Genomic DNA, 26,373 nt, shown 5'->3' with positions numbered 1-26,373 from the left:
ATTTAGGGCGAAGCCAGAGGTGAAAAGTTTAGATTCTACCCAGTCAATATAACACCATATTTATCTCACTAAAGGTTCATAACTGATAATTATTAACCCGAGAAAGGTTATTTTCCAATGCTGAGGGTATATATATCATGTTGTGCGGTGTTAACTTTATGTTGTGTGATGTATACATAATGTTGTGTGGTGTATACATTATGTTGTGTGGTGAAATCATGTTGTGTGGTGTATACATTATGTTGTGTGGTGTGTACATTATGTTGTATGGTGAAATCATGTTGTTGGTGTATACATTATGTTGTATGGTGTATACGTTATGTTGTGTGGTGAAATCATGTTGTGTGGTGTATACATTATGTTGTGTGGTGAAATCATGTTGTGTGGTGTATACATTATGTTGTGTGGTGTATACATTATGTTGTGTGGTGTATACATAAGTGGGTGTGATTTATACATTATGTTGTGTGGTGAAATCATGTTGTGTGGTGTATACATTATGTTGTGTGGTGTATACATTATGTTGTATGGTGTATACATTATGTTGTATAGTGTATACATTATGTTGTGTGGTGTATACATTATGTTGTGTGGTGTATACATTATGTTGTGTGGTGTATACATTATGTTGTATGGTGTTTACATTATGTTGTGTGGTGTATACATCATGTTGTGTGGTGTGTACATTATGTTGTGTGGTGTATACATCATGTTGTATGGTGTATACATTATGTTGTGTGGTGTATACATTATGTTGTGTGGTGTATACATTATGTTGTGTGGTGTATACATTATGTTGTGTGGTGTATACATTATGTTGTGTGGTGTATACATTATGTTGTATGGTTATACATTATGTTGTGTGGTGTATACATTGTGTTGTGTGGTGTATACATTATGTTGTGTGGTGTATACATTATGTTTCGTGATGTTTACTTTATGTTGTGTGGTGTATACATTATGTTGTGTGGTGTATACATTATGTTGTGTGGTGTATACATTATGTTGTGTGGTGTATACATTATGTTGTATGGTGTGTACATTATGTTGTGTGGTGTATACATTATGTTGTGTGGTGTATACATTATGTTGTGTGGTGTGTACATTATGTTGTATGGTGTATACATTATGTTGTGTGGTGTATACATTATGTTGTGTGGTGTATACATTATGTTGTGTGGTATATACATTATGTTTCGTGATGTTTACTTAATGTTGGGTGGTGTATACATAATGTTGTATAGTGTATACATCATGTTGTGTGGTGTACACATTATGTTGTGTGGTGTATACATTATGTTGTGTGGTGTATACATTATGTTTTGTGGTGTACACATTATGTTGTGTGGTGTATACATTATTGTGTGTGGTGTGTACATTATGTTGTGTGGTGTATACATTATTGTGTGTGGTGTATACATTATTGTGTGTGGTGTATACATTATGTTGTGTGGTGTATACATTATGTTGTGTGGTGTATACATTATGTTGTGTGGTGTATACATTATGTTGTGTGGTGTACACATTATGTTGTGTGGTGTATACATTATGTTGTGTGGTGTATACATTATGTTGTTTGGTGTATACATTATGTTGTGTGGTGTATACATTATGTTGTATGGTGTATACATTATGTTGTGTGGTGTAAACATTATGTTGTGTGGTGTATACATTATGTTGTATGGTGTATACATTATGTTGTGTGGTGTATACATTATGTTGTGTGGTGTATACATTATGTTGTGTGGTGTATACATTATGTTGTGTATACATTATGTTGCGTGGTGTATACATAATGTTCTGTGGTGTATACATTATGTTGTGTGGTGTATACATTATGTTGTGCGGTGTATACATTATGTTGTGTGGTGTATACATTATGTTGTGTGGTGTATACATTATGTTGTGCGGTGTATACATTATGTTGTGTGGTGTATACATTATGTTGTGCGGTGTATACATTATGTTGTGTGGTGTATACATTATGTTGTGTGTATACATTATGGTGTATGGTGTATACATTATGTTGTATGGTATATACATTATGTTGTATGGTATATACATTACGTTGTATGGTGTATACATTATGTTGTATGGTGTATACATTATGTTGTGTGGTGTATACATTATGTTGTATGATGTATACATTATGCTGTATGACTATTTTTCCTGAGGATATGGTCTTAATTATTTCCTGAGGATATGGTGTAAATTATATGATTTTTGTGTGTTGATGCTGGGTCGGGTACACTTTGACTTACACGTAAAGCTGGTGTCTTTTGTAACTTTAAATAATAACTCATGTGAAATAAATTCCATATCCAACAACCACTCGTTGTGTAACCTCTATATAGCCAACAGTCGGCATATTTATGAAATGGCGTGAGAGTTGAATAACACATTATTTTTGTGATGGTACTAGGCCGGTTACATTCTGACTTGGTTGACGATATGATGTATATAATATATGTTTTGTGTGTTGGTACTAGGCCGGTTACATTCTGATGTGGTTGACGATTAGATGTATATATTATATGTTTTAAGTGTTGGTACTAGGCCGGTTACATTCTGACTTAGTTGACGATATGATGTATATATTATATGTTTTAAGTGTTGGTACTAGGCCGGTTACATTCTGACTTAGTTGACGATATGATGTATATATTATATGTTTTAAGTGTTGGTACTAGGCCGGTTACATTCTGACTTGGTTAACGATATGATGTATATATTATATGTTTTGTGTGTTGGTACTAGGCCGGTTACATTCTGGCTTGGTTGACGATATGATGTATATATTATATGTTTTGTGTGTTGGTACTAGGCCGGTTACATTCTGACGTGGTTAACGATATGATGTATATATTATATGTTTTGTGTGTTGGTGCTGGGCCGGTTACATTCTGACGTGGTTAACGATGTGATGTATATATTATATGTTTTGTGTGTTGGTACTAGGCCGGTTACATTCTGACTTGGTTGACGATATGATGTATATATTATATGGTTTGTGTGTTGGTACTAGGCCGGTTACATTCTGACTTAGTTGACGATATGATGTATATATTATATGTTTTGTGTGTTGGTACTAGGCCGGTTACATTCTGACTTGGTTAACGATATGATATATATATTATATGTTTTGTGTGTTGGTACTAGGCCGGTTACATTCTGACTTGGTTAACGATATGATGTATATATTATGTTTTGTGTGTTGGTACTAGGCCGGTTACATTCTGACGTGGTTAACGATATGATGTATATATTATATGTTTTGTGTGTTGGTACTAGGCCGGTTACATTCTGACTTGGTTGACGACATGATGTATATATTATATGTTTTGTGTGTTGGTACTAGGCCGGTTACATTCTGACGTGGTTGACGATATGATGTATCTTATATGTTTTGTGTGTTGGTACTAGGCCGGTTACATTCTGACGTGGTTGACGATATGATGTATATATTATATGTTTTGTGTGTTGGTACTAGGCCGGTTACATTCTGACTTGGTTGACGACATGATGTATATATTATATGTTTTGTGTGTTGGTACTAGGCCGGTTACATTCTGACGTGGTTAACGATATGATGTATATTATATGTTTTGTGTGATGGTACTAGGCCGGTTACATTCTGACTTGGTTAACGATATGATGTATATATTATATGTTTTGTGTGTTGGTCCTAGGCCGGTTACATTCTGACTTGGTTGACGATATGATGTATATATTATATGTTGTGTGTGTTGGTACTAGGCCGGTTACATTCTGACGTGGTTAACGATATGATGTATATATTATATGTTTTGTGTGTTGGTCCTAGGCCGGTTACATTCTGACTTGGTTGACGATATGATGTATATATTATATGTTTTGTGTGTTGGTACTAGGCCGGTTACATTCTGACGTGGTTAACGATATGATGTATATATTATATGTTTTGTGTGTTGGTACTAGGCCGGTTACATTCTGACTTGGTTGACGACATGATGTATATATTATATGTTTTGTGTGTTGGTACTAGGCCGGTTACATTCTGACGTGGTTGACGATATGATGTATATATTATATGTTTTGTGTGTTGGTACTAGGCCGGTTACATTCTGACTTGTTTGACGATATGATGTATATATTATATGTTTTGTGTGTTGGTACTAGGCCGGTTACATTCTGACTTGGTTGACGATATGATGTATATATTATATGTTTTGTGTGTTGGTACTAGGCCGGTTACATTCTGACTTGGTTAACGATATGATGTATATATTATATGTTTTGTGTGTTGGTACTAGGCCGGTTACATTCTGACGTGGTTGACGATATGATGTATATTATATGTTTTGTGTGTTGGTACTAGGCCGGTTACATTCTGACGTGGTTAACGATATGATGTATATATTATATGTTTTGTGTGTTGGTGCTGGGCCGGTTACATTCTGACGTGGTTGACGATATGATGTATATATTATATGTTTTGTGTGTTGGTACTAGGCCGGTTACATTCTGACGGTTGACGATATGATGTATATATTATATGTTTTGTGTGTTGGTACTAGGCCGGTTACGTTCTGACGTGGTTGACGATATGATGTATATATTATATGTTTTGTGTGTTGGTACTAGGCCGGTTACATTCTGACGTGGTTGACGATATGATGTATATATTATATGTTTTGTGTGTTGGTACTAGGCCGGTTACATTCTGACTTGGTTAACGATATGATGTATATATTATATGTTTTGTGTGATGGCACTAGGCCGGTTACATTCTGACGTGGTTAACGATATGATGTATATATTATATGTTTTGTGTGTTGGTACTAGGCCGGTTACATTCTGACTTGGTTGACGATATGATGTATATATTATATGTTTTGTGTGTTGGTACTAGGCCGGTTACATTCTGACGTGGTTAACGATATGATGTATATATTATATGTTTTGTGTGTTGGTACTAGGCCGGTTACATTCTGACGTGGTTGACGATATGATGTATATATTATATGTTTTGTGTGTTGGTACTAGGCCGGTTACATTCTGACTTGGTTAACGATATGATGTATATATTATATGTTTTGTGTGTTGGTACTAGGCCGGTTACATTCTGACTTGGTTGACGATATGATGTATATTATATGTTTTGTGTGTTGGTACTAGGCCGGTTATATTCTGACGTGGTTGACGATATGATGTATATATTATATGTTTTGTGTGTTGGTACTAGGCCGGTTACATTCTGACGTGGTTGACGATATGATGTATATATTATATGTTTTGTGTGTTGGTACTAGGCCGGTTACATTCTGACGTGGTTGACGATATGATGTATATATTATATGTTTTGTGTGTTGGTACTAGGCCGGTTACATTCTGACTTGGTTAACGATATGATGTATATATTATATGTTTTGTGTGATGGCACTAGGCCGGTTACATTCTGACGTGGTTAACGATATGATGTATATATTATATGTTTTGTGTGTTGGTACTAGGCCGGTTACATTCTGACTTGGTTGACGATATGATGTATATATTATATGTTTTGTGTGTTGGTACTAGGCCGGTTACATTCTGACTTGGTTAACGATATGATGTATATATTATATGTTTTCTGTGTTGGTACTAGGCCGGTTACATTCTGACTTGGTTGACGATATGATGTATATATTATATGTTTTGTGTGTTGGTACTAGGCCGGTTACATTCTGACGTGGTTAACGATATGATGTATATATTATATGTTTTGTGTGTTGGTACTAGGCCGGTTACATTCTGACGTGGTTGACGATATGATGTATATATTATATGTTTTGTGTGTTGGTACTAGGCCGGTTACATTCTGACGTGGTTAACGATATGATGTATATATTATATGTTTTGTGTGTTGGTACTAGGCCGGTTACATTCTGACGTGGTTGACGATATGATGTATATATTATATGTTTTGTGTGTTGGTACTAGGCCGGTTACATTCTGACTTGGTTAACGATATGATGTATATATTATATGTTTTGTGTGTTGGTACTAGGCCGGTTACATTCTGACTTGGTTGACGATATGATGTATATTATATGTTTTGTGTGTTGGTACTAGGCCGGTTATATTCTGACTTGGTTAACGATATGATGTATATATTATATGTTTTGTGTGTTGGTACTAGGCCGGTTACATTCTGACGTGGTTGACGATATGATGTATATATTATATGTTTTGTGTGTTGGTACTAGGCCGGTTACATTCTGACTTGGTTGACGACATGATGTATATATTATATGTTTTGTGTGTTGGTACTAGGCCGGTTACATTCTGACTTGGTTGACGACATGATGTATATATTATATGTTTTGTGTGTTGGTACTAGGCCGGTTACATTCTGACGTGGTTAACGATATGATGTATATTATATGTTTTGTGTGTTGGTACTAGGCCGGTTACATTCTGACGTGGTTGACGATATGATGTATATATTATATGTTTTGTGTGTTGGTACTAGGCCGGTTACATTCTGACTTGGTTGACGACATGATGTATATATTATATGTTTTGTGTGTTGGTACTAGGCCGGTTACATTCTGACGTGGTTGACGATATGATGTATATATTATATGTTTTGTGTGTTGGTACTAGGCCGGTTACATTCTGACTTGGTTAACGATATGATGTATATATTATATGTTTTGTGTGTTGGTCCTAGGCCGGTTACATTCTGACTTGGTTGACGATATGATGTATATATTATATGTTGTGTGTGTTGGTACTAGGCCGGTTACATTCTGACGTGGTTAACGATATGATGTATATATTATATGTTTTGTGTGTTGGTCCTAGGCCGGTTACATTCTGACTTGGTTGACGATATGATGTATATATTATATGTTTTGTGTGTTGGTACTAGGCCGGTTACATTCTGACGTGGTTAACGATATGATGTATATATCATATGTTTTGTGTGTTAGTACTAGGCCGGTTACATTCTGACTTGGTTGACGATATGATGTATATATTATATGTTTTGTGTGTTAGTACTAGGCCGGTTACATTCTGACTTGTTTGACGATATGATGTATATATTATATGTTTTGTGTGTTGGTACTAGGCCGGTTACATTCTGACGTGGTTAACGATATGATGTATATATTATATGTTTTGTGTGTTGGTACTAGGCCGGTTACATTCTGACTTGGTTGACGATATGATGTATATATTATATGTTTTGTGTGTTGGTACTAGGCCGGTTACATTCTGACTTGTTTGACGATATGATGTATATATTATATGTTTTGTGTGTTGGTACTAGGCCGGTTATATTCTGACTTGTTTGACGATATGATGTATATATTATATGTTTTGTGTGTTGGTACTAGGCCGGTTACATTTTGACGTGGTTAACGATATTATGTATATATTATATGTTTTGTGTGTTGGTACTAGGCCGGTTACATTCTGACTTGGTTGACGATATGATGTATATATTATATGTTTTGTGTGTTGGTACTAGGCCGGTTACATTCTGACGTGGTTGACGATATGATGTATATATTATATGTTTTGTGTGTTGGTACTAGGCCGGTTACATTCTGACTTGGTTGACGATATGATGTATATATTATATGTTTTGTGTGTTGGTACTAGGCCGGTTACATTCTGACGTGGTTAACGATATGATGTATATATTATATGTTTTGTGTGTTGGTACTAGGCCGGTTACATTCTGACTTGGTTGACGATATGATGTATATATTATATGTTTTGTGTGTTGGTACTAGGCCGGTTACATTCTGACTTGGTTGACGATATGATGTATATATTATATGTTTTGTGTGTTGGTACTAGGCCGGTTACATTCTGACGTGGTTAACGATATGATGTATATATTATATGTTTTGTGTGTTGGTACTAGGCCGGTTACATTCTGACGTGGTTGACGATATGATGTATATATTATATGTTTTGTGTGTTGGTACTAGGCCGGTTACATTCTGACGTGGTTGACGATATGATGTATATATTATATGTTTTGTGTGTTGGTACTAGGCCGGTTACATTCTGACTTGGTTGACGATATGATGTATATATTATATGTTTTGTGTGTTGGTACTAGGCCGGTTACATTCTGACTTGGGTAACGATATGATGTATATATTATATGTTTTCTGTGTTGGTGCTAGGCCGGTTAAATTCTGACTTGGTTAACGATATGATGTATATATTATATGTTTTGTGTGTTGGTACTAGGCCGGTTACATTCTGACTTGGTTGACGATATGATGTATATTATATGTTTTGTGTGTTGGTACTAGGCCGGTTACATTCTGACTTGGTTGACGACATGATGTATATATTATATGTTTTGTGTGTTGGTACTAGGCCGGTTACATTCTGACTTGGTTGACGACATGATGTATATATTATATGTTTTGTGTGTTGGTACTAGGCCGGTTACATTCTGACGTGGTTAACGATATGATGTATATTATATGTTTTGTGTGTTGGTACTAGGCCGGTTACATTCTGACGTGGTTGACGATATGATGTATATATTATATGTTTTGTGTGTTGGTACTAGGCCGGTTACATTCTGACTTGGTTGACGACATGATGTATATATTATATGTTTTGTGTGTTGGTACTAGGCCGGTTACATTCTGACGTGGTTGACGATATGATGTATATATTATATGTTTTGTGTGTTGGTACTAGGCCGGTTACATTCTGACTTGGTTAACGATATGATGTATATATTATATGTTTTGTGTGTTGGTCCTAGGCCGGTTACATTCTGACTTGGTTGACGATATGATGTATATATTATATGTTGTGTGTGTTGGTACTAGGCCGGTTACATTCTGACGTGGTTAACGATATGATGTATATATTATATGTTTTGTGTGTTGGTCCTAGGCCGGTTACATTCTGACTTGGTTGACGATATGATGTATATATTATATGTTTTGTGTGTTGGTACTAGGCCGGTTACATTCTGACGTGGTTAACGATATGATGTATATATTATATGTTTTGTGTGTTAGTACTAGGCCGGTTACATTCTGACTTGGTTGACGATATGATGTATATATTATATGTTTTGTGTGTTAGTACTAGGCCGGTTACATTCTGACTTGTTTGACGATATGATGTATATATTATATGTTTTGTGTGTTGGTACTAGGCCGGTTACATTCTGACGTGGTTAACGATATGATGTATATATTATATGTTTTGTGTGTTGGTACTAGGCCGGTTACATTCTGACTTGGTTGACGATATGATGTATATATTATATGTTTTGTGTGTTGGTACTAGGCCGGTTACATTCTGACTTGTTTGACGATATGATGTATATATTATATGTTTTGTGAGTTGGTACTAGGCCGGTTATATTCTGACTTGTTTGACGATATGATGTATATATTATATGTTTTGTGTGTTGGTACTAGGCCGGTTACATTTTGACGTGGTTAACGATATTATGTATATATTATATGTGTTGTGTGTTGGTACTAGGCCGGTTACATTCTGACTTGGTTGACGATATGATGTATATATTATATGTTTTGTGTGTTGGTACTAGGCCGGTTACATTCTGACTTGTTTGACGATATGATGTATATATTATATGTTTTGTGTGTTGGTACTAGGCCGGTTACATTCTGACGTGGTTGACGACATGATGTATATATTATATGTTTTGTGTGTTGGTACTAGGCCGGTTACATTCTGACGTGGTTGACGATATGATGTATATATTATATGTTTTGTGTGTTGGTACTAGGCCGGTTACATTCTGACTTGGTTGACGATATGATGTATATATTATATGTTTTGTGTGTTGGTACTAGGCCGGTTACATTCTGACGTGGTTAACGATATGATGTATATATTATATGTTTTGTGTGTTGGTACTAGGCCGGTTACATTCTGACTTGGTTGACGATATGATGTATATATTATATGTTTTGTGTGTTGGTACTAGGCCGGTTACATTCTGACTTGGTTGACGATATGATGTATATATTATATGTTTTGTGTGTTGGTACTAGGCCGGTTACATTCTGACGTGGTTAACGATATGATGTATATATTATATGTTTTGTGTGTTGGTACTAGGCCGGTTACATTCTGACGTGGTTGACGATATGATGTATATATTATATGTTTTGTGTGTTGGTACTAGGCCGGTTACATTCTGACGTGGTTGACGATATGATGTATATATTATATGTTTTGTGTGTTGGTACTAGGCCGGTTACATTCTGACTTGGTTGACGATATGATGTATATATTATATGTTTTGTGTGTTGGTACTAGGCCGGTTACATTCTGACTTGGGTAACGATATGATGTATATATTATATGTTTTCTGTGTTGGTGCTAGGCCGGTTACATTCTGACTTGGTTAACGATATGATGTATATACACTACAGCTTACGTGGACTTTGCGGTTTCCACGCGACCACGGTGGACTGCCCACGCAATGTCCACTAGTGGACATGCGTGGGCAAAGTGTCCACGTGATTCCGCGATTCGTGATGGATCGGCAGATACCGTGGGTGTCCACGCAACAGCGCGGCCCGTCGAGGAACACTGGATATCATGGCCCGCCGGATGCCGTGTATGTCCACGGAACAGCGCGATCCGTCGTGGAACGCTAGATAGCGTGGCTAGCTTATGTTTTGAAGTTATGTTTACTTTACCGCGTCTTCTAATCACGGCCGAAGGCAGGATGTCCTCCCGATATATAAGAGTTACTTCCCTTCCGTTTCCCTGGTAATGTAATATTTGAATAATGCTCTATTATAACGGGCCGTATACAACATGTAACATCTCATTAATTTTCTTTAGTAACGGGCCGTATATAACATGTAATATTTGAATAATGCTCTATTATAACGGGCCGTATACAACATGTAACATCTCATTAATTTTCTTTAGTAACGGGCCGTATATAACATGTAATATTTGAATAATGCTCTATTATAACGGGCCGTATACAACATGTAACATCTCATTAATTTTCTTTAGTAACGGGCCGTATATAACATGTAGCATTTGAATAATGCTCTATTATAACGGGCCGTATACAACATGTAACATCTCATTAATTTTCTTTAGTAACGGGCCGTATATAACATGTAGCATTTGAATAATGCTCTATTATAACGGGCCGTATACAACATGTAACATCTCATTAATTTTCTTTAGTAACGGGCCGTATATAACATGTAGCATTTGAATAATGCTCTATTATAACGGGCCGTATACAACATGTAACATCTCATTAATTTTCTTTAGTAACGGGCCGTATATAACATGTAGCATTTGAATAATGCTCTATTATAACGGGCCGTATACAACATGTAACATCTCATTAATTTTCTTTAGTAACGGGCCGTATATAACATGTAATATTTGAATAATGCTCTATTATAACGGGCCGTATACAACATGTAACATCTCATTAATTTTCTTTAGTAACGGGGCCGTATATAACATGTAATATTTGAATAATGCTCTATTATAACGGGCCGTATACAACATGTAACATCTCATTAATTTTCTTTAGTAACGGGCCGTATATAACATGTAGCATTTGAATAATGCTCTATTATAACGGGCCGTATACAACATGTAACATCTCATTAATTTTCTTTAGTAACGGGCCGTATATAACATGTAGCATTTGAATAATGCTCTATTATAACGGGCCGTATACAACATGTAACATCTCATTAATTTTCTTTAGTAACGGGCCGTATATAACATGTAATATTTGAATAATGCTCTATTATAACGGGCCGTATACAACATGTAACATCTCATTAATTTTCTTTAGTAACGGGCCGTATATAACATGTAGCATTTGAATAATGCTCTATTATAACGGGCCGTATACAACATGTAACATCTCACTAATTTCCTTTAGTAACGGGCCGTATATAACATAATAATTTTAATTGTAAATAATCTAATAATCTCAGATTAACACTAGTAAATATCTTTTATGTAATTTGCGTGTACACCATTGTATTAATGTATTTTATGTTACAGAAGTTAAAACGCAAAGTAAACGATGTGCTTATATCAGTTGATACTGTGTAATATGATAAATTCTTTTAATGCGTCATCTTTACAGCCCATGTCTGTGTGAAGCACCTTCTATTTAAAAAATATATATATCTAAATTTCATTAAGTGTGAACTATATTACAGATATTCTTTCCGTATATTACTTATGATCTGATCAATAATAATCATATTTTGGTTACGTACATTATGTATGTTGGTTTATGGGTTCTCACGTACTAACTACGGAATAAAATTTGTTGATATCATAGTTATCATCTGCTTTAAGTTTGAAACAAAAGCAAGACCAGTCTATAATCATTAATTAATTCGCTGTATAGGAAAGCAAAATACCATTACAAAAACTGAGTTGAACAGGTAACAGGTAGCCTGGGGCTAGGACCTCGCCGCGGTTGCTATGACGACTTGGTGTGTCAAACGAGCTAGAGCTGTGAATCTGTCGTCACGGGTGACTGACCCACAAGGTAAGAAAAATCGTCTGGATTACCGCGGCGGGGGGGGGGGGGGGGGGGGGGGGGGGGGGGGGGGGGGGGGGGGGGGTCTCCTTTCTCCCACTTCTTACAAATAAGTTACGGGCAGGTATGTTGTGACAGTCATTATAGTCTTCACCTATACCTTACCTGGATTTTACCTGTGTTCTCCAAAGTTCTCCAAAATTACCGGTATCTTATCTGTATTCTCCGACATTACATGATCTTTACCTCTATTTTACACGAACTTTGAATTCATCTCATTTCATTCCTTATTAATAATTTTGCATACCATTTTCATAAACCAAATTTGCAGAAGACAGCTATAGTACAACAACGTAGATATTTTACTGTTTTAAATGATTGAAAATGCGAAACAAATCACATCAGACCATTTACTACTATCCGATAACCCTTATCAACATGGCGAACTATCACTGATATTTTTTCTTGATATTATTTAAACTTAATTGATTACAAATCATATAGACATAAAAGTGTACTCGACTGTGAGTGGGTTAGTATACCATTTAACAATAATCAGGTGTGAAATTACGGTCGACACGGTCGTCACGCCTGTCACAGCACCACAGGTATCTGTTCTGTCGGGTGTTCTAATCGGAACCGCCTATAACTGCTGGTGAGTTGACACGTATGGTTTCCGTGCACGTCAAAAATGTTCCGAATATATGCTTTTACAGGTTTGTACGTATATTTAGCTTGAGTTTGTTAAAAATTTCTTTTTACTGTAGGGATTCATTTTTAAATTATACACATTATTTACATTTAAATTCCGTTGAGTTAAAACAATAAACATTCGTATCACAAATAAAATAATTAGCCTAAGTTTGAACATTCACATACCCACGATGTTGAAACTTTACTTTAAGCATTTATTTCATGTACGAATTCCATTTTAAACTTATATTATTAGAAGTGTTGTAATCGAAATCGTTATTGGTATGCAACGAAACCCGTGTCCTCGTAATAAAGGCTATGGACAGGGTGATGTAAGTCGTTCCACGTTATATATGTTGTATACGGCCCGTAATAAAAGAAAAGTAGTAAGTTACATGTTATATAGGCCCGTTGAAATAGAACATTATTCAAATGTTACATGTTGTATACGGCCCTTTACACCAGTATAGTAGAAAATTAGTAAGAAGTTAAATAAATGTTATATGCGACTCGTTACAATAGAAAATCAGTGAGATGTAACATGGTGTATACGGCCCGTTACAATAGCAAATTAGCATGTTATAACGGTCCGTTCTAGCAGAAAATAGAACATTATATAAATGTTACATGTTATATATGGCCCCGTTATAATAGACATTCAGTGAGATGTTACATGTTGTATACGGCCCGTTATAAAAGAAATTACAGTGAAACCTCACTATTAATAACACCTGGGGGTCGGGTCAAAGTGCCGAGGTGGACCCAATTTGAGCTAGACCATCAGGAACCCGTAACTCTTAATTGACTGAACTCAGGTGCAAGTTGTCTAGATTTGGCTAAATACATGCCATAGTCTTAACTTTAAATAAAAAGAAAGACAATTGTTTTTGTCTTTCATTTTCCTTTATTTTCTTCATAACCTTCTAAAATTTCTGTCTTTCTTTTCAAGATGCTCTGACCTGTGTTTTGCTGACCCCAAACTGTTCAGCAAGTTGTCGTTGGCTACGACCATTGCTACATTGAATCAGTTCAATTTTCTTTTTTAGTGATAACTCGTTACGTTTACGTGATGTGGCCATCATGAGCGAAAAAAAGAAATGAAGTTAGAAAGAATAGCATAATTCTAGCGAAATATTTGAAACCAAACATGGTTTTTTTTTCAAATTATAATAACACCTATCTACAGACCCTATTCGGCATTGATACAAAAACATCGAGATCGCTGAAAAAACTTGCGCTTGACCAGAAAAAAAATCAAACGTTACTATGTTTATTTTACTCGCTTGTATGTAATCGGGTCTCAAAACGACCAACAGCCACAAATCAATTATTTGAATTCCATAATTAATAAGCAAATGTACGGTTATTACAATTTTCAAGGCAAGATAGATAATCTGATCACTTGTGTATTTGATCCGTCACAGCGCCACCAAGGAAGGGCGATCACCCGTAACGGTAAACAAAGGACTACAAACTAAAACCCGGCACATGTTGGCTTGTTCCGAACAATGAAAGACTGGATGTTTATTTTATCTTCCGGTCAGTGCGAAGATTTCAAAGAGATTAATAGCCATTCTACTCACCTGTCGATACACTGGTCAGTAAACAAAAGATCGATAATTACGTATACACACGTCAATGGCCAGTTTGACACGCATTACCGTAAGCTGTTCACGGTTCGCTACACACCAGGTAATTTTTTAGACACGACCAACTGGTCGTAATTGTGGGGGTAATAAGCGTTAATTAGTATTCGTTGGGACTGCCCAAGGTGGTCGTAATACGGAATAGCGGGGTGGTCGTAATAGTGAAACGACCAATACCAAGATATATAGAGAAAAAAATCGGACTGAAAAAAAGGTGCCCGTAATAGCGGGATAGTCGTAATTTTGAGGTGGTCGTAAGGTGAGGTTTTGAGGTGGTCGTAAGGTGAGGTTCGTAGTAAGAAGTTACATGTTATAAACGGCCCGTTAAAATAGAACATTATATAATTGTGACATGTTATATAGGGCCCGTTTTAATAGAAAATTAGTGAGATGTTACATGTTGTATACGGCCCGTTATGATAGAACATTATTCAAATGTTACATGCTGTATACTGCCCGATATAATAGAAATTTGTAAGAGGTTACATCAGCATCACATGTTATATACGGCCCGTTAAAACAGAACATTAGATATGGTGACATGTTATATACGGCCCGTTATAATAGAAAATTAGTGAAATGTTACAAGTTGTTTACGGCCCGTTATATTAGAAATTTAGTGAGATGTTACATATTGTATACGGCCCGTTATAATAGAATATTGCTCAAATTTTACATTTTATATACAGGATGTTAAAACAGAACATAACATAATTGTGACATGTTGTATATGGCCCGTTATAATAGAAAACTAGTAAGAAGTTACTTGCTATATATGGCCCGTTAAAATAGAACATTATTCAAGTGTCATATGTCATATACGGCCCATTATGAAGGAAAATTAGTAAGAATATGTATGTTATATACGGCCCGTTAAAACAGAACATAATACAATTGTGACATGTTGTATACGGCCCGTATAATAGAAAATTAGTAAGAAGTTACATGTTATATATCGCCCGTTAAAATAGATCATTATTCAAATGCCATATGCCATATGCGGTCCATTATAAAAGAAAATTAGTCAGAAGTTACATGTTATATACAGCCCGTTAACACAGAACATTATATAATTATAACATGTTGTATACGGCCCGTTATAATAGAACATTATACCAAATGTTACATTTGCATTATCGTTGTGTTATTCGCATTGATTGCAGGCACGTGTTTACATTTGTTTATATATATTTCCTAAAAAGCGGTCTGATCCCGTTGAACCTGTGATATCACGATCTTGTATTGCTAATGTATATGTCTTTGTATATGTTGTAAAATCAGATTGGCTGAAACGCCAAAGGAATAAATTAATTAAATTTACCTACAGTTAAGGATCCACTTCTTGGCATTGGGAGTCCTTTTATATCATCATTATCAAAACAAACTGCCCTACAGGTAAATTCAACATGTTAGAGATACACCTGTTAATTAAGATGTGGTATTTACCGGGCTATTATCTTAACACGCCTCTGTGACCGCGGCTTGCCGGTCTCTGGCCTTTGTGGTGTTGGCCACTCGTCGGTTATAAAACGGACTCGGATGTATCTCAGTTCGTGTTTTCTACGTGTAGATATTCATATAACATTATCATGACCAGTCCTAGGACAGGACTTTTTTTATTGTTTATTCCACAGATCAACCGATTCCCGTCTCTGATATCGAAGGTGCATTGAGACTTTCCTATCTCCAATAATTTAGCTCGAGCTCTCCAACAAATGAAATGTAACCCAAAACTGATGAGTGGATGAGTCGGAACAGAATACACAAATCGTGCAACATCGTTGCCTAAAATATTAGCATCTCTAGAATAAACTTTTAATAGACTATTAATGCAATGACTCAAATACGGTCTCTGGGCGAACCTCACACGTGAGGTCACTGTGCGGAATATATCCCTATATAGGCTATTAGAACCGGTAGATAATCAGTTTTGACGGTATGTATCGATACAGTTTTTAATAATGTTTCTCAATATTTATTTAACGGGTTTTACATCTACTATTACAACTGACGACAAAACATGTGCACGTACGATGACTTGTCGATCATTCTCACCAACCAATGGAATTAACGGACGCCTTTCTACAGTGTTTGATTGACAGAGTCAGAGATCACTGGAGTGTAACAAGCTTTAGTGACTTGTCAATCATTCTCACTAACCAATGAAACTCACGGATGCCGTCAGATACCCCGTTTGATTGACAGACAGCTAAAATAGAATCATCTGCGTGTGACGAGCTGCCGAGAAAGTCAGCGGTTATGGCTGCCATGTTTTATGCAAAACACCGCATTTAAAAGTGTTGCATTCAATGAGTAATTTATGACTTAAAATATGATTGAATACAAATCATTGAAATCACAGTGGTGATAGAAACAGAAACCATAATTGGACCTGAATGCAAAGCACTCAATATACATGATAAATATAAAGACATTAAATGGTTATCATAAATCGGTACATTTAGGGAATGTATATAAACATTGTACATGTAAATTATATTGCAGAAAGGGCCGTAGTAATATTTTAATTACATTCTGAATCCATTCTGCTTTTGATGCAATAATGTAATGTTTAATTCCTTTTTGTGTTTTCCGTTTAGATACCACATTAACGATATTACATGTATACAAGATACCCAGACAGGCAGTTATTAACAGCTCTTTTGTGTGTACACTTTAGAATAGATATACAAATAGTTGTCACAACATTCGATATTCCGAATATTTTAATATGGTCGGAGTCTGATAACATGATAACACCGATGTTTAAAAGATAACGGAATAAGGATTCAAATGCCGAAGTTTAGATATTTTGATGAGATTTGGAAAAGCTGTTCTTATGTCGCAGTGGTATTTTCTATTTTCCCAATTCAATGTCGTGTAATGAATGCAATATTTCTAAAATAAATGAATATTTTTTAAAAACGTGAATACGTCAATGGAGAATGCTGGATGGATGAAACAGCTTATGTTAAGTTACATTAAATATTAACGGCGCTTAATATATTGCGATTGTTTTTTAATGTTTATAATATGGCCATAATAACGCTATGATGGACCAAGGGTCTAAAGCTTTAAATAAAACTTGAAATGTTCTTCAATTTCATCCGAATCATAAAGGCTTATCTACACCGCAACATGAAACCATGCATAATTCTGATAAACGATACCGATACCACTACCGCTACCGAAAGACGAAGGGATGTAACTCGTGTAGATCAGAAATGAACAGCAAACAACTTGTACCCACTGTATATCGCGGATCGACATGGACCACGGGCTTTAAAATGAAATGCATGTCCACCACGTATCGTGGATCGTCGTGGAACACGGCTGTCTCGAGTTGAACTATGCCCACCACTAATCGCGGATCGTCACATACCGTGATGCCGAGTGGATACCGTATCAGTCAGCTGATGTCCACGATATATGGCGGACCGTCGCGGAATGCCATATCCGGTGGGCGAGTGGGGTCCGCGCTGCCCACGTCCGTGACGGACGCGTGGAAACCGCAAAGTCCACGTAAGCTGTAGTGTATTATATGTTTTGTGTGTTGGTACTAGGCCGGTTACATTCTGACTTGGTTGACGATATGATGTATATTATATGTTTTGTGTGTTGGTACTAGGCCGGTTACATTCTGACTTGGTTGACGACATGATGTATATATTATATGTTTTGTGTGTTGGTACTAGGCCGGTTACATTCTGACTTGGTTGACGACATGATGTATATATTATATGTTTTGTGTGTTGGTACTAGGCCGGTTACCATTCTGACGTGGTTAACGATATGATGTATATTATATGTTTGTGTGTTGGTACTAGGCCGGTTACATTCTGACTTGGTTGACGATATGATGTATATATTATATGTTTTGTGTGTTGGTACTAGGCCGGTTACATTCTGACTTGGTTGACGACATGATGTATATATTATATGTTTTGTGTGTTGGTACTAGGCCGGTTAATTCTGACGTGGTTGACGATATGATGTATATATTATATGTTTTGTGTGTTGGTACTAGGCCGGTTACATTCTGACTTGGTTAACGATATGATGTATATATTATATGTTTTGTGTGTTGGTCCTAGGCCGGTTACATTCTGACTTGGTTGACGATATGATGTATATATTATATGTTGTGTGTGTTGGTACTAGGCCGGTTACATTCTGACGTGGTTGAACGATATGATGTATATATTATATGTTTTGTGTGTTGGTCCTAGGCCGGTTACATTCTGACTTGGTTGACGATATGATGTATATATTATATGTTTTGTGTGTTTGGTACTAGGCCGGTTACATTCTGACGTGGTTAACGATATGATGTATATATTATATGTTTTGTGTGTTAGTACTAGGCCGGTTACATTCTGACTTGGTTGACGATATGATGTATATATTATATGTTTTGTTGTGTTAGTACTAGGCCGGTTACATTCTGACTTGTTTGACGATATGATGTATATTATATGTTTTGTGTGTTGGTACTAGGCCGGTTACATTCTGACGTGGTTAACGATATGATGTATATATTATATGTTTTTGTGTGTTGGTACTAGGCCGGTTACATTCTGACTTGGTTGACGATATGATGTATATATTATATGTTTTGTGTGTTGGTACTAGGCCGGTTACATTCTGACTTGGTTGACGATATGATGTATATATTATATGTTTTGTGTGTTGGTACTAGGCCGGTTAATTCTGACTTGTTTGACGATATGATGTATATATTATATGTTTTGTGTGTTGGTACTAGGCCGGTTACATTCTGACGTGGTTAACGATATTATGTATATATTATATGTTTTGTGTGTTGGTACTAGGCCGGTTACATTCTGACTTGGTTGACGATATGATGTATATATTATATGTTTTGTGTGTTGGTACTAGGCCGGTTACATTCTGACTTGTTTGACGATATGATGTATATATTATATGTTTTGTGTGTTGGTACTAGGCCGGTTACATTCTGACGTGGTTGACGATATGATGTATATATTATATGTTTTGTGTGTTGGTACTAGGCCGGTTACATTCTGACCTGGTTGACGATATGATGTATATATTATATGTTTTGTGTGTTGGTACTAGGCCGGTTACATTCTGACTTGGTTGACGATATGATGTATATATTATATGTTTTGTGTGTTGGTACTAGGCGGTTACATTCTGACGTGGTTAACGATATGATGTATATATTATATGTTTTGTGTGTTGGTACTAGGCCGGTTTACATTCTGACTTGGTTGACGATATGATGTATATATTATATGTTTTGTGGTGTTGGTACTAGGCCGGTTACATTCTGACTTGGTTGACGATATGATGTATATATTCTATGTTTTTGTGTGTTGGTACTAGGCCGGTACATTCTGACGTGGTAACGATATGATGTATATATTATATGTTTTGTGTGTTGGTACTAGGCCGGTTACATTCTGACGTGGTTGACGATAGGAGTATATATTATATGTTTTGTGTGGTGGTACTAGGCACGGTACATTCTGAAGTGGTTGAGATCTAGTAGTATATATAGATGTTTTGGGTGTGGTACTAGGCGGTTACTTCTGAATTGGTGACATATGATGTCTATATATATGTTTTGTCGTGTTGTATAGGACGGTTACATTCTTGACTGGGTAACGAATGATGGATAATTATATGTTTTAGGTGTTGGTGCTAGGCGGTTACATTCTGACTTGGTTGACGATTATAGATGTAGATATTATATGGTTTGTTGTTCGGTATGGCCGGTTACTTCTGAATTGGTTTGACGATATGATTGTATATATATAGTTTGGTGTTGGTACTAGGACGGTTTACATTCTGAATTGGTTAACGATATGATGTATATATTATATGTTTTGTGTGTTGGTACAGGCCGGTTAAATTCTGACTGTTGGACGTTATGATGTTATATTATAGTTTTGTGTGTTGCGTACTAGGCCGGTTACATTCTGACCTGGTTGACGATATGATGTATATATTATATGTTTTGTGTGTTGGTACTAGGCCGGTTACATTCTGACGTGGTTGACGATATGATGTATATATTATATGTTTTGTGTGTTGGTACTAGGCCGGTTACATTCTGACTTGGTTAACGATATGATGTATATATTATATGTTTTGTGTGTTGGTCCTAGGCCGGTTACATTCTGACTTGGTTGACGATATGATGTATATATTATATGTTGTGTGTGTTGGTACTAGGCCGGTTACATTCTGACGTGGTTAACGATATGATGTATATATTATATGTTTTGTGTGTTGGTCCTAGGCCGGTTACATTCTGACTTGGTTGACGATATGATGTATATATTATATGTTTTGTGTGTTGGTACTAGGCCGGTTACATTCTGACGTGGTTAACGATATGATGTATATATTATATGTTTTGTGTGTTGGTACTAGGCCGGTTACATTCTGACTTGGTTGACGATATGATGTATATATTATATGTTTTGTGTGTTAGTACTAGGCCGGTTACATTCTGACTTGTTTGACGATATGATGTATATATTATATGTTTTGTGTGTTGGTACTAGGCCGGTTACATTCTGACGTGGTTAACGATATGATGTATATATTATATGTTTTGTGTGTTGGTACTAGGCGGGTTACATTCTGACGTGGTTGACGATATGATGTATATATTATATGTTTTGTGTGTTGGTACTAGGCCGGTTACATTCTGACTTGTTTGACGATATGATGTATATATTATATGTTTTGTGTGTTGGTACTAGGCCGGTTATATTCTGACTTGTTTGACGATATGATGTATATATTATATGTTTTGTGTGTTGGTACTAGGCCGGTTACATTCTGACGTGGTTAACGATATTATGTATATATTATATGTTTTGTGTGTTGGTACTAGGCCGGTTACATTCTGACTTGGTTGACGATATGATGTATATATTATATGTTTTGTGTGTTGGTACTAGGCCGGTTACATTCTGACTTGTTGACGATATGATGTATATATTATATGTTTTGTGTGTTGGTACTAGGCCGGTTACATTTCTGACGTGGTTAACGATATGATGTATATATTATATGTTTTGTGTGTTGGTACTAGGCCGGTTACATTCTGACGTGGTTAACGATATGATGTATATATCATATGTTTTGTGTGTTGGTACTAGGCCGGTTACATTCTGACGTGGTTAAGGATATGATGTATATATTATATTTTTTGTGTGTTGGTACTAGGCCGGTTACATTCTGACGTGGTTGACGATATGATGTATATATTATATGTTGTGTGTGTTGGTACTAGGCCGGTTACATTCTGACGTGGTTGACGATATGATGTATATATTATATGTTTTGTGTGTTGGTACTAGGCCGGTTACATTCTGACTTGGTTCACGATATGATGTATATATTATATGTTTTGTGTGTTGGTACTAGGCCGGTTACATTCTGACTTGGTTGACGATATGATGTATATTATATGTTTTGTGTGTTGGTACTAGGCCGGTTATATTCTGACTTGGTTAACGATATGATGTATATATTATATGTTTTGTGTGTTGGTACTAGGCCGGTTACATTCTGACTTGGTTGACGACATGATGTATATATTATATGTTTTGTGTGTTGGTACTAGGCCGGTTACATTCTGACTTGGTTGACGATATGATGTATATATTATATGTTTTGTGTGTTGGTGTTGGCCTGGTTACATTCTGACCTGGTTGACGATATGATGTATATATTATATGTTTTGTGTGTTGGTGTTGGCCTGGTTACATTCTGACCTGGTTGACGATATGATGTATATATTATATGTTTTGTGTGATGGTACTAGGCCGGTTACATTCTGACGTGGTTGACGATATGATGTATATATTATATGTTTTGTGTGTTGGTACTAGGCCGGTTACATTCTGACGTGGTTGACGATATGATGTATATTATATGTTTTGTGTGTTGGTACTAGGCCGGTTACATTCTGACGTGGTTGACGATATGATGTATATATTATATGTTTTGTGTGTTGGTACTAGGCCGGTTACATTCTGACTTGGTTGACGACATGATGTATATATTATATGTTTTGTGTGTTGGTACTAGGCCGGTTACATTCTGACGTGGTTGACGATATGATGTATATATTATATGTTTTGTGTGTTGGTACTAGGCCGGTTACATTCTGACTTGGTTAACGATATGATGTATATATTATATGTTTTGTGTGTTGGTCCTAGGCCGGTTACATTCTGACTTGGTTGACGATATGATGTATATATTATATGTTGTGTGTGTTGGTACTAGGCCGGTTACATTCTGACGTGGTTAACGATATGATGTATATATTATATGTTTTGTGTGTTGGTCCTAGGCCGGTTACATTCTGACTTGGTTGACGATATGATGTATATATTATATGTTTTGTGTGTTGGTACTAGGCCGGTTACATTCTGACGTGGTTGACGATATGATGTATATATTATATGTTTTGTGTGTTGGTACTAGGCCGGTTACATTCTGACTTGGTTGACGATATGATGTATATATTATATGTTTTGTGTGTTGGTACTAGGCCGGTTACATTCTTACGTGGTTGACGATATGATGTATATATTATATGTTTTGTGTGTTGGTACTAGGCCGGTTACATTCTGACGTGGTTAACGATATGATGTATATATTATATGTTTTGTGTGTTGGTACTAGGCGGGTTACATTCTGACGTGGTTGACGATATGATGTATATATTATATGTTGTGTGTGTTGGTACTAGGCCGGTTACATTCTGACTTGGTTGACGATATGATGTATATATTATATGTTTTGTGTGTTGGTACTAGGCCGGTTACATTCTGACGTGGTTAACGATATGATGTATATATTATATGTTTTGTGTGTTGGTACTAGGCCGGTTACATTCTGACGTGGTTAACGATATGATGTATATATTATATGTTTTGTGTGTTGGTACTAGGCCGGTTACATTCTGACTTGGTTGACGATATGATGTATATATTATATGTTTTGTGTGTTGGTACTAGGCCGGTTACATTCTGACGTGGTTAACGATATGATGTATATATTATATGTTTTGTGTGTTGGTACTAGGCCGGTTACATTCTGACTTGGTTGACGATATGATGTATATATTATATGTTTTGTGTGTTGGTACTAGGCCGGTTACATTCTGACTTGTTTGACGATATGATGTATATATTATATGTTTTGTGTGTTGGTACTAGGCCGGTTACATTCTGACTTGTTTGACGATATGATGTATCTATTATATGTTTTGTGTGTTGGTACTAGGCCGGTTACATTCTGACGTGGTTAACGATATTATGTATATATCATATATTTTGTGTGTTGGTACTAGGCCGGTTACATTCTGACTTGGTTGACGATATGATGTATATATTATATGTTTTGTGTGTTGGTACTAGGCCGGTTACATTCTGACGTGGTTAACGATATGATGTATATATTATATGTTTTGTGTGTTGGTACTAGGCCGGTTACATTCTGACTTGTTTGACGATATGATGTATATATTATATGTTTTGTGTGTTGGTACTAGGCCGGTTACATTCTGACGTGGTTAACGATATGATGTATATATTATATGTTTTGTGTGTTGGTACTAGGCCGGTTACATTCTGACGTGGTTAACGATATGATGTATATATCATATGTTTTGTGTGTTGGTACTAGGCCGGTTACATTCTGACGTGGTTAACGATATGATGTATATATTATATTTTGTGTGTGTTGGTACTAGGCCGGTTACATTCTGACGTGGTTGACGATATGATATATATATTATATGTTTTGTGTGTTGGTACTAGGCCGGTTACATTCTGACTTGGTTGACGATATGATGTATATATTATATGTTTTGTGTGTTGGTACTAGGCCGGTTACATTCTGACGTGGTTAACGATATGATGTATATATTATATGTTTTGTGTGTTGGTACTAGGCGGGTTACATTCTGACGTGGTTAACGATATGATGTATATATTATATGTTTTGTGTGTTGGTACTAGGCCGGTTACATTCTGACTTGGTAAACGATATGGTGTATATATTATATGTTTTGTGTGTTGGTACTAGGCCGGTTACATTCTGACTTGGTTAACGATATGATGTATATATTATATGCTTTGTGTGTTGGTACTAGGCCGGTTACATTCTGATTTGTTTGACGATATGATGTATATATTATATGTTTTGTGTGTTGGTGCTGGGCTGGTTACATTCTGACGTGGTTGACGATATGATGTATATATTATATGTTTTGTGTGTTGGTACAGGCCGGTTACATTCTGAATTGGTTGATGATATGATGTATATATTATATGTTTTGTGTGTTGGTACTAGGCCGGTTACATTCTGAATTGGTTGATGATATGATGTATATATTATATGTTTTGTGTGTTGGTACAGGCCGGTTACATTCTGAATTGGTTGATGATATTATGTATATTATATGTTTTGTGTGTTGGTACTAGGCCGGTTACATTCTGACTTAGTTGACGTTATGCTGTATATTATATGTTTTGTGTGTTGGTACTAGGCCGGTTACATTCTGACTTGGTTGACGTTATGCTGTATATTATATGTTTTGTGTGTTGGTACTAGGCCGGTTACATTCTGACTTGGTTGACGTTATGCTGTATATTATATGTTTTGTGTGTTGGTACTAGGCCGGTTACATTCTGACTTGGTTGACGTTATGCTGTATATTATATGTTTTGTGTGTTGGTACTAGGCCGGTTACATTCTGACTTGGTTGACGATGTGATGTATTTATTATATGTTTTGTGTGTTGATGTTCGGCCGGTTACATTCTGACTTGGTTGGCGATATGGTGGTTATATTTTTTATAATTGTGCCTGATTCCACTTCATTTATTGATTCAGATTCCGAAAGGAGCTTGAAGATCTCAGCAACAGAGTGGAATCACTAGAAAGATTTAGAAAGGTTTCCTATCCCTGGCTCAATCCCGATATAATTCCTAACTCTATCAGCATATGATCTACTTTGTCATATAGCTGCATTCAATTTCATTTTACATTTCATTTACTCGATAAAAGGTTAAACTAATATCGTATGTACATAGACAGGAAACTCCATAGAGCTATTGTTTCGACACACGTGTAAATTAACGTGTAATATCAAAGTGTTAAACTATGGTGTTCCAACACATATCATAGTTATTATAGCTATAGACTAATTAAAATAGGTAAATCTACAAATCAGTATCGAAGCATATACACTGCAAAAGGGCAATGATGAATATCACATAAAGATAAGCATCTACAGTATTACAACAACTATCAATACACATATACCGATATGATGGCATACATTAAAGAAAAAACAAACGACAATATAAAACGAAAAAACTAAAAACATAAGTCATCCTGTGATTAGGCTCAGTATGTCCAGAATGAAATTACGGCATCATTTGGAAGGTCTTGGAATATAAAAGTTGCAAATATT

General features: G+C 35.9%; 1 protein-coding gene across 1 annotated transcript in view; it reads left to right on the top strand.

Annotated features, from left to right (window-relative positions):
• LOC117329966 (arachidonate 5-lipoxygenase-like) overlaps window positions 1–26,013 on the top strand; it is a 45,442-nt gene extending 19,429 nt beyond the window's left edge. Inside the window, exon 17 of the mRNA XM_033888197.1 lies at window positions 25,791–26,013. Within this exon, the coding sequence (XP_033744088.1) occupies window positions 25,791–25,905 (115 nt within the window). The 3' untranslated portion in view covers window positions 25,906–26,013. The remainder of the gene's footprint in view (window positions 1–25,790) is intronic.
• Window positions 26,014–26,373: the final 360 nt, after the last annotated feature.

The sequence above is a fragment of the Pecten maximus genome, chromosome 6 (genome assembly GCF_902652985.1).
Source record: "Pecten maximus chromosome 6, xPecMax1.1, whole genome shotgun sequence".
NCBI lineage: Eukaryota > Metazoa > Mollusca > Bivalvia > Pectinida > Pectinidae > Pecten > Pecten maximus.
The sequence above is the reverse complement of the archived record's forward strand: the minus strand, read 5'-3'. Positions and strand labels throughout refer to the sequence as shown.